At 41.7% G+C, this 19,717-nt stretch overlaps 2 protein-coding genes across 2 annotated transcripts in view; one reads left to right on the top strand and one right to left on the bottom strand.

Annotated features, from left to right (window-relative positions):
* Igf2bp3 (insulin like growth factor 2 mRNA binding protein 3) overlaps window positions 1-19,717 on the bottom strand; it is a 127,208-nt gene that overhangs the window by 27,637 nt on the left and 79,854 nt on the right. The window contains exons 4-6 of the mRNA XM_021164650.2: window positions 17,683-17,734; window positions 17,531-17,594; window positions 391-672 (exon numbers count right to left, since the gene is read on the bottom strand). Coding sequence (XP_021020309.1) covers window positions 391-672; window positions 17,531-17,594; window positions 17,683-17,734 — 398 coding nt within the window. The remainder of the gene's footprint in view (window positions 1-390; window positions 673-17,530; window positions 17,595-17,682; window positions 17,735-19,717) is intronic.
* Malsu1 (mitochondrial assembly of ribosomal large subunit 1) overlaps window positions 1-19,717 on the top strand; it is a 61,561-nt gene that overhangs the window by 41,469 nt on the left and 375 nt on the right. The window contains exon 5 of the mRNA XM_085840622.1: window positions 17,909-18,009. Coding sequence (XP_085696748.1) covers window positions 17,909-18,009 — 101 coding nt within the window. The remainder of the gene's footprint in view (window positions 1-17,908; window positions 18,010-19,717) is intronic.

Below are 19,717 nucleotides of genomic sequence, written 5' to 3'. Positions count from 1 at the left end.
CAGGTGTGTATCACCATAGCCAGTGGATGAACTATTCTTCATGGAACCGTCACTCTGACAGGTGGAGCAGTGCAGGCTGGTGTGTGTGTGTGTGTGTGTGTGTGTGTGTGTGTGTGTGAGTGAGTGAGGAACAAGTGGCAGAGAATGCCTACACACAGCCCTGCAGTCTGCTAGGGCCTTTCCCATCGCTGTGGCAGCAAGTGTCATTTGCTTCCCATTCATGTGAGACCAACAACTCATGATCAGGTGACAAGGCTTCCCCTGCCACAGTTCCAGGTATTGTAGAAGAGAGCTCCTGGCTCTGTCCAGAAAGACATCGAGTTCCTGCATCAAACCCTGATACTAAACACAAAGGGGAAAACAGATATCCACCCATCCCCACATACTCACTTAGATTGGGTCTGCTTTGTGATGTTGCGAATGGTAGCACCTTCTTTTCCTATAATGGCTCCAACAAACTGGGTGGGAACCAGCAGGCGCAGTGGCAGGTCACAGGGTTTCTGCTTGGACACCGATCCTGGCGACGCCTGCCTGGATGAGCCCCGTTGCCCTGGCCCCCGGCGCCCCCGGAGCTGTGGCGAGGGGTTTTGCTGGGCAGCAGTTTCATCTGGGATGTAGGCAACCTTCAAGGTGAAGTTCTCTAACTGGAATCCATTCAGTTTGTCTAAGGCTCTGAAAAGTTACAAGAAGCAGAGGTTGGGAAGGAAAGCTGAGGCATGGTAAACTGTACACAGCAGAATCAGCTCCTCCACGGGACTATCAGCCCCCAAGCTGATTAACACAGTCGCTGCACAGCACAGAACCTATCAGTACCCAGGCTTCCTTGACGTCTACACCTAGGAAAGGCTAGCAGGTTGCAAAGGCACACAATTTCCATTTACAAGTGAGAAACAGAAACAAAAAATCATGTCAAATTCTTAATTTTTTGGTTAAATCAAGAATAGCTTGGAAATACCCCCAAGAAAAAGGAGCCCACAGCTCCAAAGTAACTTATCCCTCATCCCACCGAAAGGCCTTAAAGAATCACTGAGCAGACATCTCTACAACTAGAGGACATTGGCTGTATACTCAGATTTCATGCTGAGCCTCACCCAGGAAACACCAACAGTTCCCTCATCTTGGGTGGGGTCTTGATCTGATCTCAGGGAGGGAACAAGCCAGAGGGTGGTGGAAGGTGGATTCATCAACCTATTACATTTTGTATGTGAGAACTTGAGGCTTTGCCCACATTTTCAGCTTTATCGGAACGTTGACACAAGAGGGCACACAATTGCAACACACAGTCCAATGGGTTTAACATTGAATGTATTGCTGGTGGAGGTGTGCGGCGTGTATGTGACGTCAGAGAAGGACTCTGTGGAGTCAGACCTTTCCTCCCTCTCTTTGTGGGTTCTGAGGATCAAACAAAATTAGATTGTAAGGCTGCATTTGGTGAGGCCTTTACCTGTCACATCATCCCATAGTCCTTCCAAACCAAGAATTAGGACATGCCAGTACCACAGGAAACCTGTCAGGGCCCTGCTTCCGTAACTCCTCATCTTCTAATACGAATACAGATTAATTTTGCCTTTTAAAAAAGTTTATATAAGTACATACATTAAGTATCCCGTGATATCTGCTCTTGTTTCAATCTATCGTAAGTTCCATCCCATTACAGTCTACCTTACATACATTAGACAGGGAAGCTGAATGATAAATTGGTGCAGTAAATGGAGCCAAGATTTCAAGTGTTCAAACACTCGAGCTCCTAAGGCATGCCTTCCTAACTCCCAGAGCACAGCAAAAGGTAATGGAGGGGTGGGGGCTCTCCCACTTTCCTGGTCAGATTCTGTTTGAGCTGCCACTCAGCTCCCGCAGGTGAACATAGAGCATCAAAGCTCTCTCCAGCAGCTCCATGCTGCTATTTCTGGCTTCTCAGTTCATTTTCTCACTTGAGCTTCTACTTTTCAATTCTGAGGTGGAAAGAGGAGGATACAAGGTGGTCTGAGCACTACACGGGTTTGAGAATGGGATGGGAGGCCCGGGCAGGCCACCATGAAAGCTCATGCTGTCTTCAGACATAGAATTTTGTCTTCCCCTTATTTCTACCTTGCCCTACTTTTCCTGGCATACAAATGAACCCTTGTCAAGATCTGGAGTTCCAAAATACAGCAGGAGCAAGGTGCTCTGTCACATTTCTCATGCTGCTAAGTCCAGCATCTCTGCAAATGGCTTAGCCCTTAGCCACATGTCTGTTTCACAAACATGTGGGAGCGAGTGATCTCCAGCATCTGCTAAAGCCTGGTTGTGGCTATGATGTGCAGGCTCTATAGCTAACTTTTCTTCAAATATACTGGGGGAGGCGGGAGGGGGGGTAACTTCCAAATTATTTTGTCAGAGGGCATGCTTTACACAAACACCAGAGGTTGACTTATCATCAGTGCCTCAGTAGCAGGACCTCACACACTGGTCTTTGATTTCTTCTTAAGTGAATGTAGATTAAGGGCTATAAAATACATTGCCTAGATCTGAAGGAGAAAATGGATAAGTTTTAATAATAAATAGATGACTAGTTACTCTACAAAATTGGAGTTTCAACAATTTTAAAGATTTAAAGGAACTTAAAGACATTCTGAAGACCAGAAGAAATCATTAAAGATCCTTCCAAAAATCTCAACTAAATAAAGGAATCACAAATCCTTCTATAGACATAAAAAGGAGACCATTCACTGCCTGTCCTTCATTATGAAACTGGGCACTGCTGTCTTTAGCAGTTAGCAGAAACTTACCATGGAATGAAGCCAGGAATGTTACAGAAAGGGTGAGAGAGACACACACACAGCCTTCCTCATGAGGATAAACAGAGGAAAGTATATGTTGCCAGATACTTCTGTGTATTCCAGAACACTCCAAACAAAGACACACGAGTCCCAAGAAACAACTCTCTCAACTTGGCAGAAACTATGGTTTGCACATTCTGCTGCACTGCTTTAAACAGTGTTCCTCTGAGCGAAGGGATTCCCCAGGAGAAGTGGGAAAGCATAAAAGTTGTACCCAGTGTAGTCAGGGACCCACGTTCTCTGCACAGGCGACTCTGGGGAGCAAGAAGACAGCAGCTATACCAGGTGCACCCAGCTGTGTATATGACTGACACAAGCTGAGTTCTCCCTCAAACCACAACACTCCAAATGAGGTCAGAACTTAAGAGAGTACAGGAGTCACCCTGCTGCAGAGCAGTGGCTGAAGCTCCCGTGTTTATGAATTTTAAACCAACTGTTGAAATCTTTCTGCACACACAGTTGGATATCTAGCTCTGTCATGTGGTGGTGGTCTGCTAAGTACATGAGAAAACGCTGTAGTATTTTCATTAAGCCTTCTGTAAGACCTGAGAGAAGAGCTGTCCTAACCATTCAGCAGATCTCAGGCACCTCATCCAACATATGTGCTGCTTACATCCTGATGTCCAGCAGCACTCATGTATCTCTGTTGCTATTCTAAATCATTCAGAAGATGCTGAAGGGGCCAATGAGATGGCTTAATGGGTAAAGATCTTTGTGATTTGTAGACACAAAACAGAAGAATGGGGTTTGATCCCAGTGGAAGACAACATCAACCCTGATGTTTTCTCCTGACTTCCACAGATGAGCAAGCAGACTTATATGTGCCCTCATACATCTGGTCACAAACACAGACACAACCTGTGGTGGTTTGAATATGTGTAGCACAAGAAGTGGCACTATTAGGAGGTGTGGCCTTGTTGGAGTACATGTGTCATTGTGGGCATAGGCTTTAAGACCCCCCCCCCCCTTGTCCTAGCTGCCTGGAAGCCACTCTTCTCCTAGCAGCCTTCAGAAGAAGCTGGAGAACTCTCAGCTCCTCCTGCACCATGCCTGTCTGAACACTGCCATGCTCCCAGCTTGATGATGTAAGCCAGCCCCAGTTAAATGTTGTCCTTATGAGAGTTGCCTTGGCCATGGTGTCTGTTCATTGCAGTAAAACCTTAACTAAGACACAGCCTATACTCGCAGGGCAATTATAAATAAATGTACCTTTTAAAATTATGAAATGTGTTTTTCTGGTTTATAATAATTAACTGTATTAAGTTTATTCGGATAACACAAAAAGGACTTACCAGAATAGGAAGTTCAACTTGAGGACCAGGAAGAGGGAGAAAAGACTAAAGAAATGATAGCCAGAAGGTATTCTTACCCACAGTGATATGAATGACAAAGAATATGGATGGCTGAGTAGCCGTCTCATCCAGCTTGACTAGTAAGTACCCATGCTACCCTAGAGAGGCCATTTTTTCGGTTTGGTATTTGCTGTCCCACATAGAAAACTAAAGATTAGACTGATGGGTTGTTTCACTGACTCGCTAACAGTTGTAACCAGTGTCTTGTGCCTACTAAGTACATGTTCTTCCACAGAAAGATGCCATAGAAAGACCCTATAAGGTCTCCTCCGCTTACATCCATACTACTGCTGGGGTACGTGCTAACAAGATGACTTTTAACCACCTTGGAAAGTCACGAATGCATTTCTCTCCTTCTACCACAATACGGTTTTAATGCTGCCATCAAAACTTATAGCATTTGCAGATGGAATCTTTGGGGGCAGCGGAAACAGTTAAAGGGACCAGGTAGGGCCCTAATCCAACAGAACTGTGACTTCATTAAAAGAGATATAGACCTGAGCTAGTGTCCTACAGTTTTACTGCTGAGAAGAGACACCATGACCCAAGCAACCCTTATATAGATAGGCATTCAATTGTAGCTGCCTTACAGTTTCAGAAGTTAGTCCATTATCATCATGGCAGGAAGCATGGCAGCATCTAGGCAGACATGATGCTAGAGAAGAATCTAAGAGTTCTGCATCTTGATCTGACTGCAGCCAGGAGAGACAGACTCTTCCCCAACTGGATGACACTCCCAAGGCCACCCCAACAGTGATGCACTTTCTCCAACAAGCCCACACCTCCTAACAGTGCCACTTCTCATGGGTCATATTTCACTCCCTGACCCCAAAAGGCTTATTTAAACGCATAAGTCTATGGGGGCCACACCTAGCCATAACATGATGCAAAATATATTTTTAACCCAACTTCAAAAGTCCCCATCTCTAATTACCTATAAAATCAAATAAAAAAGCAGATCACATACTTCCAACATCAAAGAATATACATTACCATTCTGAAACATCATATTGAAGAAATACTGGACCAAGAATAACCAAAAGCCAGCTGGGAAAACTCCAAAGTCTGCATCTCCATGTCTGATGTCAAGGAACTCTGTGGATCTCCAACTCCTTTCAGTTTTGATGACTGCAAAAAACTTAATTCTCTTGGGCTGGTTCCACTCCCTGTTAGTAGCCTTCCTCAGCAAGTATCCCATGGCTCTGATATCTCTACTATCGTGGGGTATCCAAGGCAACTTCAACTTTATACATTCTTTTTCCAAATTTTGGAGCTCACACATGATTTTCTGGGCTCCTCCAAAGGGCTTGAGCCATTTCTCCAGCTCTGCCCTCTGTACCACCCTAGTCTTTGTTTGACTCCACTACACTGCTGCTGCTGTTCTTGGTGATCATCTCATGGTACAGATATCTCCAATATGCTGAGGTCTTCTGCTGCAACTAGGATTTACCAATAGCCTTTCATAGGATCCGTTCATGGTGACAAGCTTCAATTTCCTTGATGTCCTGGGACATCAACTGCAACTGAGGCTGCACCTTCACCAATGGCCTTCCATGGACTTTCACAGTGCCAAACCTCAGCTGCTCTCCATGACACCTTCATGCCTTCAAAACCAGTACAACTTGGGTGATTCTTACACCAAGTCCAGCTGTAGCATGAGCTACAACTTTGGCTATCTCTGAAACATGGCTTTTTTGCACTCTCAAAAAACAACTCTCAGAAGATTTGACCTCGGTGATGCTGGTCTCTTCTTAATCACTGCTAATTTCTTAGCTCCAGCTAACCAACATCAATTGTCCCAGTAATCCCTTCTATTCTTGACTCTAAAACCAGAGCTTTGTGGCCAAAGTTGCTGAGTTTTGCTGCTTGCTGGGGTTGGAACATCCCCCCTTGACCCCCCCACACACTTTGTTTTCCAACTCCTTCTTTGCCTAAGCTTGGCTGACCTGAAACTTGCTCTGTAGATTGACATTAAACTCAAGAGATGTGCATTTTCAACTGTTACTCTTCAACAAACAGATTATTTTAAAATGTATTTTGTTATGTCTCCCTTTTCTTTTCTGATTTTATTAATCTGGATACTGTTTCTGTGCCCTCTGCTTTGTCTGGCTAAGGGCTTATTGATCTTGTTGATTTTCTTAAAGAACCAGCTCCTGGTTTTGTTGATTCTTTGTATAGTTCTTTTTGTTTCTATTTGGTTGATTTCAGCTCTTGAGTTTGATTATTTCCTGCATCTACTACTCTTGGGTGAATTTGCTGCTTTTTGTTCTAGAGCTTTCAGGTGTGCTGTCAAGCAGTTAGTGTAAGCTCTCTTCAGTTTCTTTTTGGAGGTACTTAGAGCTATGAGTTTTCCTCTTACCACTGCTGTCATTGTGTCCCATACGTTTTGCTATGACATGTCTTCATTTTTATTAAATTCTAAAAAATCTTTAATTTTTTTCTTTATTTCTTCCTTGACCAAGTTATCATTGAGTAGAACATTGTTCAGCTTCCAAGTGTATGTGTGCTTTCCGTTGTTTTTGAAGTCTCCCACTGTCATTCTGTGGGTGCAGTGTGTGCTCTGAGCTTAGGAAAGTTGCCTTTATGAGTATGGCTGGCCTTGCATTTGGAGCATGGATGTTCAGAATTGAGAGTTCATCTTGGTAGATTTTTCCTTTGATGAGTATGAAGTGTCCTTCATCTTTTTTGATAACTTATAGTTGAAACTTGATTTTATTCAATATTAGAATGGCTAATCCAGCTTGTTTCTTGGGACCATTTGCTTGGAAAATTGTTTTCCAACCTTTTACTCTGAGGTAGTGTCTGGTTTTGTCACTGAAGTGTGTTTCCTGTATGCAGAAAATGCTGGGTCCTGTTTTCATATCCAGTCTGTTAGTCTATGTCTTTTTATTGGGGAACTGACTCCATTGATGTTAAGAGATATTAAGGAAAAGTGTTACTTCCTGTTATTTTTGTTTTTAGAGGTGGAATTATGTTAGTGTGGCTATCTTCTTTTGGGTTTGTTGAAAGATTACTTTCTTGCTTTTTCTAGGGTGTAGTTTCCCTCCTTGTGTTGGTGTTTCCCATCTATTATCCTTTGTAGGGCTCGAGTTATGGAAAGATATTGTATTCATTTGGTTTTATGATGGAATATCTTGTTTTCTCCATCTATGGTAATTGAGTGTTTTGCTGGGTATAGTAGCCTGGGCTGGCATTTCTGTTCTCTTAGAGTCTGTATGAGATTGCCCAGGATCTTCTAGCTTTCATAGTCTCTGATGAGAAGTCTGGTGTAATTCTGATAGGTCTGCCTTTATAAGTTACTTGACCTTTTTCCTTTAATGCTTTTAATATTCTTTCTTTGTTTAGTATATTTGGAGTTTTGATTATTATGTGTCAGGAAGAATTTCTTTTCTGGTCCAGTCTATTTGGAGTTCTGTAGACTTCTTTTATGTTAATAGACATCTCTTTCTTTAGGTTAGGGAAGTTTTCTTCTATAATTTTGTTGAAGATATTTACTGGCCCTTTAAGTTGGGAATCTTCACTCTCTTCTATACCTATTATCCTTAGGTTTCGTCTTCTCACTGTGTCCTGGATTTCCTGGATGTTTTGGGTTAGGAGCTTTTTGCTTTTTGCATTTTCTTTGACTGTTGTGTCAATGTTTTCTATGGTATTTTCTGCACCTGAGATTCTCTCTTCTATCTCTTGTATTCTATTGGTGATCCTTGCATCTATAACTCCTGATCTCTTTCCTAGGTTTTCTATCTCCAGGGTTGTCTCCCTTTGTAATTTCTTTATTGTTTCTATTTCCATTTTTAGATCTTTGATGGTTTTGTACATTTCCTTTGCCTGCTTGATTGTGTTTCTCTGTAATTCTTTAAGGGATTTTTGTGTTTCCTCTTTCAGGGCTTCTACCTGTTTACCTGTGTTCTCTTGTATTTCTTTTAGGAAGTTATTTATGTCCTTCTTAAAGTCCTCTATCACCATCATGAGAAGTGATTTTTGGATCCAAATCTTGCTTTTCTGGGTGTATACAGGACTTGCTATGGTGGGATAATTGGGTTCTGATGATGTGGCAAGTAACCTTGGTTTCTATTGCTTATGTTCTTATGCTTGCCTCCCCTCCATCTGAATATCATCTGATTGTCTCTAGTGCTACCTGCCTTCACTATATATGGAGCCTATCCTTCCTGTGACCCTGGTTGTGCCAGAACTCCTCAGAGTTCAGCTGTTTCTGTGATCCTGTGATTCTAGGATCCTATGATCCCAAGATCTTGGGTGTGTCAAAGCTCCTGGGATTCAAGCTGCCTCTGGGACCCTAAGATCCTGGTGTGACCAAGCTTCTGTGATCCATCCTGTGGTCCTGGGAGTGTTAGAGTGCCTGGGAGTGGAGCTTCTTCTGGGTGTTGTGGGACTGGCTGTGGAGTTAGCACGCAAGGTCTGCTCAGGGCACCAGCCCAGACCCAAACAGAAGCTTTAATTTACCTGGAACTTGCACTGTACCAGGCTGGCCTTGAACTCTGAGATCTGCTTGCCTCTGTCTCCTGAAATTAAAAGCATGTACCATCACACCTGCATATAAGCTCTTTATGGTGACTATGTCTCAAGATCCAGTTCAAAAGCTTGTGTCATCCCATGTCAATTTGACACACAATCATATCTCTTTGTGTCCAAATGAAAGCAATTACCAGGTTGTAGTAGTATAAGTATCCGATGTTCAACCGCAAACATGCAAACAATAAGCTTAGCTGGGTGGGATCTTGTCCCAAAGTCACCACTCCATCTGTGTATCTCCTTGAACACAGGATTTAGCTGCACTGTACTTTCTGGTGCCCCTTTAATACTTGAACCATACATTTTGTATTATTTCTTTCTAAGCTTCCCATGCTTGATCAAAATGTTCTTCATGAGAATAAACCAGAGGATAAAGGCTATGTATGATGGGCTTTTCTGGGACTTACTTTGTCAATGCAATTAGTTGAAATCTCTTTACTTTAGCCTCAGGTAGACTCTTCAGACAAGGGCAAAAAGCAGCCACAATCTTCACCAAAATATCATAAAAATTATCTCCAGAGTTGAATTCAATGTCAGCACCAATGTCTTCCAAATTTCTACTAGGTTGACCCATTAAGTCCCACTTAAAACCTTCCATGGATTTCCAAATCCAAAATATCAAAATCTACTTTCCTCCAAACAAACAAAAATAAATGGTCAGGCCTATCACAGCAATACTCCAGTCCCGGTACCAACTTCTGACTTTTTAAGGTTTTACTGTTGTGAAGAGACAGCATGACCCAAGTAACTCCTACAAAGGCAGACATTTAACTGTAGCTGGCTCACAGTTTTAGAGGTTTAATCCATTATTATTGTGGTAGGAAGCATGGCAACATCAGGTACACATGGTACTAGAGAAGGAGCTTAGAGTTCTGCATCTTGATCTGACTGCAGCCAGGAGAGACTGACTCTTCCACACTGAGCAGAGCTTCAAAGCCCACCACAATGCTGCACTTCCTTCAACAGGGCCACACATACTCCAACAAAGTCACACCTCTTAATAGTGCCACTTCCCATGGGCCAAGCATATTCAAGCCACCACAACTTTGCTACAGGCAGTCCTTCGCAGCCTTGGTACTATATAAAAACCCCCACTGGAAGAAAAACCTCATCAGATATAGCCCTGAACATTGACCTTTAAATCTTATACTTATGAATCATATAAGCCTGTATTCCTATCTGTAGCACTCAGTGGCAGTTGCAGGAATCAGGGTGGCATACCAAGAATTAGAGGTTGATAATAAATTAAGCACAAACAACCAAAGTCCCAGGAACACCATTGCATGGATGCATCTTAATTACAGACAAAGCATAATCACTCACTCACCTGCAGAGGGCTTCGTGACTGAAGTGTTTGTGAGTAAAGTACAAACTACAAGAAAAACAAAATCCAATACCAGGGGCTCAGTCCACTCAGTAAAGAAAGCACTTGCTACAGAAGCACGAACACCTGAACTTGATTTCCAGCACCCACAAAAGCAGGCCAAACACAGTAGCACACATGTGCAATCCCAGCCCAGGGGAAGCAGAAACAGGTGGATCCCTAGCACTCAGTGAGTTCCAAAAATAAGGTGGTGGGCCAGTGAGATGGCTCAGTCTGTAAAGGTTGCTGCCAAGGCTAATGATCCAAGACCCAGACCCAAGAACTAGAGGATAGAAAGACGGAAATGAGTCTTGGAAGTTGTCATCTGACCTCTCCATATACAGTAAAACACGTGCATACATGCACATGTGCAAATAAACAAATAATTTAAAAGAAAAAAGCATACAAAGCATTGCAGTAATACCAATTTTGAAAACTATAATATATAGGAGTAAGATTAAAAGATGGAAATCTTAACAGTGTACATTTCTGAATGACATGAAATTTGTCCTGTTGTTTGGTCTACTTCTTCTATTTCTTTTATTTTTTTTGTTGTTGTTGTTTTTTATTGAGACAGGGTCTTGCTCAGGCTAGCCCAGAACCAACAATCCTCTTTTATCAGTCTTCTATACTTCTTTCCCATAATACATTTATAAACATAATTTTTAAGTCTACACAGGATTTTCCTCCTCATAGTTATTAGCCAAGATACTCTGAATGCTTGTTTTTCTGTTTGTTTTTGTTTTTTTTTTTTTTTTTTTTTTTTGAGAAGGGGTTTTCTCTGAGTCGCTTTGGAACTTGATCTATAGATCAGGCTGGTCCTGAACTCAGAGACCCGCCTGCCTGTCTCCTGAGTGCCAGAGTTAAAGGCAGGTGCTCCTGGCACCTAGCCACTTTGAACACTTGTAATGGTAACTTCTTTATGAGCTCCAAAGCAATGTGCAAGGATGGTTTCAAAGCACTGAGAGTTTGGGTTTTTTGTTTTGGTTTGAGACAGACTCTCATGTAGATTGGTTTCCCACTTGCTGTGCACCAAGGCTGAGCTGCTGGGATGGCAGGTGTGTACAGCATACCCATCTACGCAGTGCTACCACCAAACCCCAAGCACTCTTCCAACTGGGCTACATCCTTGTCTGTGTTGTGTTCTCTAAAAAAAACAGAAATCAGGATGTATAAGCAAAGGAGTGTGTGAGATCAACATGCATACACACTCTAGTAAGTTCTTTTTCATACACACAAACCCTTCAGGAAGCCACATCTGAATGCTCTGACTCAGCTTCCCTGAGAAAGGAAGATAGAGAGGAGCCAGAGCCCTAAGCTTCTCTGTACTGAGCAGTTTTTAAAATATCTTTTGAACTTTTATTTCATTATTTAGTAACACAAGATTTAAGCTTAAAATAGGTATTGTATTTTTAATACCTGTGCTACAATCTCTGAAGTTTCTTAGCCACAAGGCGGCAGGAATTTCCAAGGTGGAATCTGTCTTAGACAAAGCTGTATCAGAGGACTCCTCTCAAATACAACCAAGGTCTACACGGTGAACCACCCCCTACAGCGGCAGAGTGTAGTGAAGAGCAGCTGGGCAATTTCCAGCACCTAGGAACATGGTGGAGGAACACAATGACAGCTCCCCTGAGCTCTTCCCACAGTCCAGCATTTTTTTTAAAGATTTATTTATTATTATATGTAAGTACACTGTAGCTGTACTTATGAGGGTATCAGATCTCGTTATGGATGGTTGTGAGCCACCATGTGGTTGCTGGGATTTGTACTCAGGACCAGTCAGTGCTCTTAGCGGCTGAACCATCTCTCCAGCCCTACATTCTAGCTCTTAAATTAAGTGTTTTAGAAGGAAGCGCTTAGTTACGGCAGCTTTGTGAGCTATGAGAACAGTGATTCCCACTTTAGAGATGAGGATGGACCAGGGATGGCAATCAGATGGTAGAATGTTTTGCTAGTTTGAGACAGGGTTTCTCTGTGTAGCCCTGGCTGTCCTAGATCTTGCTTCATAGACCAAGCTGGCCTCAAACTCAGAGTCCTGCCTGCCTCTGCCTCCCAAGTGCTGGGAGTGTACACCATCACCAGATGGTAGAAAAGGAAAGACGGCTTTAAAGGGATTTAAAAAAAAAAAAAAAGGCAGAGACATAAGCACAGGACAGGCATCCAGCCATCTCCCCCCTAAAAAAACCCCAGGTTTATCTTGTATGTTCCATGCAACAGGAACTTGGCTCTACCAACCACACATACAGCTCACTGTAAACATGGGATGCTCCCCTCACTGGCCTCTGAGTTTCCTGAGGGCTAAGCCTGTGCTCACGTGCTTCTATCACCACAGGTATGAATGGCTGGACCACACGGCCTCAGAGGTGGTGTCTTCCTGCTTTCTTCCATGGCAGTTGAAGAACACAACTTGTAAAACATTGAATTTACAATCCTACAATAACATAATGCTCAAGGTCTCATAAAAGAGGTTGTAATTTAAATAAATAAATATGCAAACAAGGAAAACTAAAAAATTAAACATGTTAAAAGCTTCAATTTCACTTATGAAATTAAGTAAAATTACCACAACCGCTTTCTCCTGTTAGACTGGCAAGGTTTCAGAAAGCCCTGGGAGAATACAGAGAAGCAGTTACACAATTCCAACAAGCCTAAGCTCTATGAAGATCACACAGTTAAAAACATAGGTCTGGAGCTAGCAGGATGCTCTGTGGGTGAAGGTGTTTTCTGCTCACATCTGATGACCTAAGTCATCACAGAACACACATAAAGGTCTTCACTGACCTTTACATAGTCTATGACAAAGAACTGGCTCTATACAGTTATTCTCTGACCTCTATGTGATCACAGAGACACACACTTCCTCTCTCTTTCCCCCTTTCATCTTCCCCACCCACCTCCACACATGCCCCAAATCAATTTTTAAATATATGTTCTATTTTAATTTATCCTATAGATATGCTCATATACACGTTAATGTATACATATATATGATTATATAGAACAGATATATAGTATCTACAAAATGATATAATATCTATAGAATAATATATATATATATAAAATATCTACAAAACTGATTTTTCTACACTGTTTATAACTGGAAAAAAAAAGTTAAGTTTTTAAGTACCAAATTTGGACTTAGCTAACTAAGGCATTACATATCCCTACAATCACATTTTATACATTTAGGGAAATATATTTGCAGAGGCATATTGAAATATACAAAACAGTAGCTACTGTGAAAGAACTGAGCAAACCACATGTCTCTGCCTTGCTTGTGGCGGCCTCACAGAGGCCAAGGTCACTGCAGCACTGCTGGAAGGAGGGAAGCACCACACATCTCTGCTGCTTAGACATCCTGACTCAGAACACCATCAAAGTAAGAGTCCCATCCATCTTCCTCCCTAGCTTCCTTCCTTTTCTAGGAGAAGGAGAAGACAACTTTTGGAATGTGTTAATTTAATCTCTTGAAAATGTTTAAGATGTATTATTTCATGTGACTGTATGTTCAAAGTTGCCAGAGGTGTCAGATCCTCTTTCAACAAGAGTTACAGAAAGATATGGGCTACACATGTGGTTGTTGGCCCCCTTTGGTCCCACAGATACACTTCTATTTTCACATCGTGAATGCAAACACAATCTTATATATTAAATACCTAGTAACCATAAATGAAAGGTAACATTCATCTTTCTCATACTAGCTTAATTCACGTGTATGATCTCTAACTGAATCCATTTTCCTATAAATCATGTAACTTCATCATTTTATGCCTTTAAAAAATTCACTGTGTGCGCCAGATGTGGTGGCACACTCCATTGATTCCAACATTCAGGACCCAGAGGCAGGTGGATCTCTGAGATCTTTGAGAGGCCAGACTGGTCTACAGAACAGGTTCCAGGATACCTACATAGAGAAACCCTGTCTCAAAAAAGCAAACAAACAAACAAGCAAAAAACAAAACCAAGCAATAACAACAACAAACAAGCCCCAAACAAACAAAAAATTCACTGTGTAGATACACCCACAACTCCTTCCTTGTGCATCCCTGGTTTTGGATACCTCTGCCTGCTCCAATCCCAGCTATGTGAATAACGCTGGAATAAACATTATGTACAGTGATATGGGTAGACAGCCCAAGAGTACTAGATCTAGGCCAGACCCCATATATTGATTGTCATACTGGCTGAACACCAGCAAGAGGCAGGCTTTTCTTCTGCTCACAACATTTGTTATGTGGGTTTTTGGTTTGTTTGTTTGATTGATGGTTGATCTTCTAACTAGGAGAGACAGAATTCCGATATAGTGGTGGTTTTACATCACATCACATCACTAGTGAAGTGAACTTTTATTGGCTATCTGTAGCTCCTCTTTGGAGAGTGACCATTTACTGACTATATTGTTTGGTTTCTTGCTCAGTTTTTTTTTTTTTTCATTTCATTGTATAAGATATTGTCTAATCTAAATATGTATCTAGATATTACTCCTCTGTCAAATGAATAGCCAGCAAAGACTTTGTACTTAGGTAAACTGCCTCAGGGTGCCACTGCGTCTCTCTCAGGAGGGTGCCACTGTTAAGTGCTAACCTTGCTGCCCCGTCCAGAAAGCCCTTGCCTGCATCCATCAGCTGTGGTGATGCGATGCTCCATGGCCAGGATCACTCTTTTCATCCAGGGTCTTTTATGGTTCCGTATATTATGACACAGACTGAGTTAAGCTTACAGATTTCTTTTAGTAGTATAGCTAGTTTTTTTCACAGTATCAATTACCCAGTCTACGAATATGTAAAGTCTTTCCATCTTCTAGTGTCTTCAGTTTCTTTTGAGTGTTTTAAATTTTTTGTTGTAGGTCTTTTTTGTTTTTTTTTGTTTTTTTTTTTCAGAAAAGCTAAATACTTTTTATTGTTTTAATAATGTTTTATTCTGGGCTGGTGAGATGGCTCAGTGGGTAAGAGCACCCGACTGCTCTTCCGAAGGTCCGGAGTTCAAATCCCAGCAACCACATGGTGGCTCACAACCATCTGTAACAAGATCTGACGCCCTCTTCTGGAGTGTCTAAAGACAGCTACAGTGTACTTACATATAATAAATAAATAAATCTTTTAAAAAAAATGTTTTATTCTATCTGCCTGTCTTTCCTTTTTTAATTAATTTATTTATTCACTTTACATCCCAATCACAGGCCCCTCCCTTCTCTCCTCCCATTCCTAGCCTCCTACCCTCCCCCCATTAACTCCCCCTCCCCCCCACTTCTCCTCAGAGAAGGAGAGCCCCTCCCTGCCCATCCCCCAAGGTAAGCATATCCTTCCCCACTGAGGCCAGAAAAGGCAGCCCAGCTTGGGAGAAAGGATCCACAAGCACCTGACAGAGTCCTTGTCAGGGACAGCCCCTGCTCCAGTGGTTGGGCACACACATGAAGACTAAGCTGTACATATTTGTAGGGCCTAGCTCCAGCCCATGCCTGCTCTTTGGTTGGTAGTTCAGTCTCTGTAAGCCCCCACGGGGCCCAAACTAATTGACTCTGTAGATCTTCTTACAGTGTCCTTGACCCCTCCGGCTTGCTCAATCCTGTCCCCCAACTCTTCCACAAGGCTCTGTGAGCTCTGCCTAACATTTGGCTATGGTCTCTGCATCTGTTTCCATCACCTGCTGGATGAAGCCTCTCAGGAGACAGGTATGCTAGGCTCCAGTGTGCAAGCATGGCTGAGTATCATTAACAGTGCCAGGGGTTGGTTCTCACACTCGGCCAGCCATTGGTTAACTTGCTTTGTTTTGTTTGGTTTTGCTTCCTTGGTTAGGTTTATCCAAAGGTATTTTATTTAGTTAGCTGTTGGCTATTGTAAATGGGATTATTTCCCTGGTTTCTTCCTCAGTATGTCTGTCACGTGTATACAGGAAGGTGCCTGACTTTTTTTTTTTTTAATGCTGTATTTTGTGTCCTGCTACTTTGCTCACGGTGGTTAAGGGTTTTCCGGTGGAGTCTTTACAGTTTTACATGTAGGACAGTGAGATCTACCAGTGAGGATAGTGGGGCTTCCTATTGGATTGTAAAGCCTATTTTCCTCTCTAGTTCGAGTGCTCTAATAAAGACTTCAAGCTCTGGCTGAATAAGCGCAGAGAACCCAGCTCTTGTACTTAGTTTTAATGGAAATGCTTTGAGGTTTTCTGACATGATATCCTGTATTAGGCTGAGATGTACTCCTTCTAGTTCTAGTATACTCAGGGCTTTCTCATGAAGAGATGTTGTTTTTTTGTCAAAAGCCTTTCCTGCATGTATGGAAGTTAATGATTTGCACATGTTGAAACGTCAGCACACATCTGGAGTGGAGCCGAGCTAATGGAACACATGGGACACCTTCCTGGTGCATTACTCAATGATTTTCCAAATATTTGATTGAGAAGTTTTGCATCTATATTCATCAGGAGGAAATGCTGTGACTTTCTCTTTATCTAGCTTGGGTATCAGTTAGTACTAGCTTGATAGCGTTTGGTAGCCTTCCCACATTTTCTAATTTATGGACTAGTTTGAGGAGCACTGGTCTTCCTCAAACAGATGACAGGACTCAGCAGTGGGCCTGTCTGAGCCTGAATGCTTTTAGCCAGGGGACTTTCTTATTAGTGTTTCAGTCTCACTGGCTGTTACGGATCTACTTAAAATCTTCATGTCATCTTTATTTTAACTTTGTTTGGTGATAAGCATATAGATGAATGTCTGTTTTTACTAGGTTTTCCAATTCAGTGGAATATGTGGCTTTTTTTTAAGGTAACTTCAAATGATTTTCTTAATTTCAATGAAATCTGCTATAATGTCTCCTTTTTCAATTAAGTCTTTTTTTAAAATGACTTATTTTTATGTTATGTGCATTGGTGTTTTTTCTCTGTGTGTGTGTGTGTCTGTGTGTGTGTGTGTGTAAGGGTACCACCCTGCTCTCGTGGTCCAGGCTGAGCTATCAAAGGCAGTGTCTGTGAGCCTCTTATTTTCTCTCCAATTGCTGGCAAAGTTATCATGGGTTGATCCAAAAGCTGTCAATTGCAAGTTGCATTGGTTCAGTGTCTGCTCAGTTAGTGGACTGTGTAATCATGACCAACTCCAGGGAGGAAAATGACAACATTTAAGTGTTGATAGTTTAACACAGTGCTAAAGCACCAAAGAATAAAGAGGCAAATTACATATCTTGGAAAAATATTCCAGCCCTATGTGCAAATAGGTTGTAGTTTAGCTTCATATAGCACTCCGAAAATGGTATTAAAGATAAATTAAAAATGGAACAAACCTTAAATCTATGCAGATTTTCAATAGCAATACAGATTTTAAAAGACATTAATTGTAGAGTCAAAACATACAAAATAAAGTTTCCTTTTATGACCCACCAGCCGATCTTCAATTTAGAGGACTACACAATGTAAGTGACTGTAATAACTTAGCCTAGTTATTACAGATAGATAAGACATTTCAGGCTGCTTACTGTCTAGCTTGGTCCTTACTGGAATAGGTTACATTTACAACTGCCGTTTCCGAATCCGTGTTCACTGGGGAGAAGAGAAAAACAGAGAGTTGGTTAGTTTCTTCCCACTTCCTCCCTTTTATAAATTTAAAAGCAATTCAGAAGACAGGTACCTTGCTCACAGCTCTCCACCACTCCATACTGGACTAGTAAACTATCCAGCACCTAGCAGGAGGGGAGAGAAAATCGTTAAGTTTTGAGTTTCCCAAGATATTAACAGGGCAGGAGTATGCTCTCAAATCGCAAATCATCATGATGGAAAGAATCAAAAGAATTAACTGGGGCTTTGAATTACAGGACCACAGGGAACAAACTCACTGCTTCTCTCTCTGCTAACAGGCCTGCCCGTTCCCCAGCCCAGCCTGCACGAACTCATTTCTGGTGGGTACCTACTGCCCTCAGCAAACTTGGGAGCAGCTACAGAGCTGTGGAGGCACAGGGTAAGTACATGCTATTTCTCATACATGGATCTTACTTCCTGCGTGAATTCAAAGTCATAAGATGAGGCCTACATTAAAGAGTCTATCTGTAAGATGGTCCTTTCCAAAGAACTTCCTTTTATAGCTCCACTGAATCTAGCAGGTCAAGGTAAGGACAAGGCATACAGTGAATCAAAGCACACTGAGGCTGCTGTCAGCATGCAGAGCTTACAAAGGTGGGGTGAACATTTCTAGATCTGAACATGAGTGGAAATCGTAAATACGAAGCTGTCTCCTCTCTCCTGAGCTGTCCACTGTTCTGAGAGAGAAGCTACTAAGTAGTAATTATAGGTTCATTTTAACAAGAACTAGGGCTCTGTCTCATCATACAAGCCAGCTTCCACTGCTCTTAGCTTTCCAGCCCCCCCTCAAAAATATTAAGCAAAATTAGTTTTTATGTATCTACAGAAAATTACTTATTAATTTAATTGCCTGAAGTTGTTCTCTGGCCCCAGGACACAGTGAACTCTTAAGAGGCACACTACATTTTAAAGGTAATTTCCTACTTCATTCATCAGGGTTCCTTCCTTCTTAAGCACTTTTTTTCAAAGGATACTTCACCTTTTGCGGTATAGTTTGTGCGTCTGCCTACTGGCTGTCTGGGAATGTGCTTTCTTCTTCAAGGAAGGTTGACTTCTAACTTGTTAACAGAATGCCTACTTCTTTTTTTCCTTTGAGACAAGGTCTCACATAACTCAGGCTGGCCTCTCACTCGCTATGGAGCTGTAATGTGGATATGCTGAAAGTCAAGGCAGTATAAGGGTGGTTGTGAAGGAGAAGAGCAGGCAGTAAGGGATAATTAGCTATTTAATATGTTTACTTAATCACTCCTAGTTCTTTCTGAAAGCAATTTGCTCAGTAATTAAATAAATTTAGCTCTTAGTTTCGCTTCTGCCACCTCAACTTTACTGCTCCAGAGACAAAGTCTTGTGGCCCATGGACAATGCAGCTAAAACCTACAAAACAAAACCAGTGGAGCCAACATCCTCCAAAGGCTCCATGGGCAAAGGAGCCAAGACTCCCATCTGCAGAAGGTGTATGATATGCACTTACACATGCGTGCTTGCAGGATGTATATATGCAATGTATACATACAAATACACATGCATGTGCATGTACAAGTAAAATTTGAAGTTTAGGAAATATATATATCACATTTTTATTACATATTATTTTATTAGGTGTCACATATTCAAAACAAAACATCTTAGGCAATAGCGACACACATGAGTTTCAGAATAACCAGGGCTACACAGAGAAACCCTGACTTAAAAAAAAAAAATTCTTGTACACTTAAACATCGTATTCCCAAGAATAAGTAAATGCTGCTGGTTTCTGAGTGTACTATATAAGACTTGCCAACCACTACACTAATAATGGAAAGTCTCATGGTATATAAATCATATTCAAACAAACACGACTTTAAAATAAAACTAAAACAGACAAAATTATAATTCTTTTAAAAAAAGGAAAAGAAAAAGAAAAGGTCCAGCATTAATCTTGGTATTTAGTTGTGAACAAATTAACAACATAACTGGGTACCATGTGGGAAGTTTACATCCAGGCTACAGAGGGATTCAGTGGGTCCTTGGTGCCTTAGACATTTTTATGGGCAAATCTAGGGATAATCAGGACTCAGAGAAGGGGGAGGTGCCAATGGCCTGATTGC

Source organism: Mus caroli, unplaced genomic scaffold (assembly GCF_978045245.1).
Source record: "Mus caroli unplaced genomic scaffold, Mus_caroli_1 scaffold_7, whole genome shotgun sequence".
Taxonomy (NCBI): Eukaryota; Metazoa; Chordata; class Mammalia; order Rodentia; family Muridae; genus Mus; species Mus caroli.
This window is presented reverse-complemented; position numbering and strand designations above follow the sequence as displayed.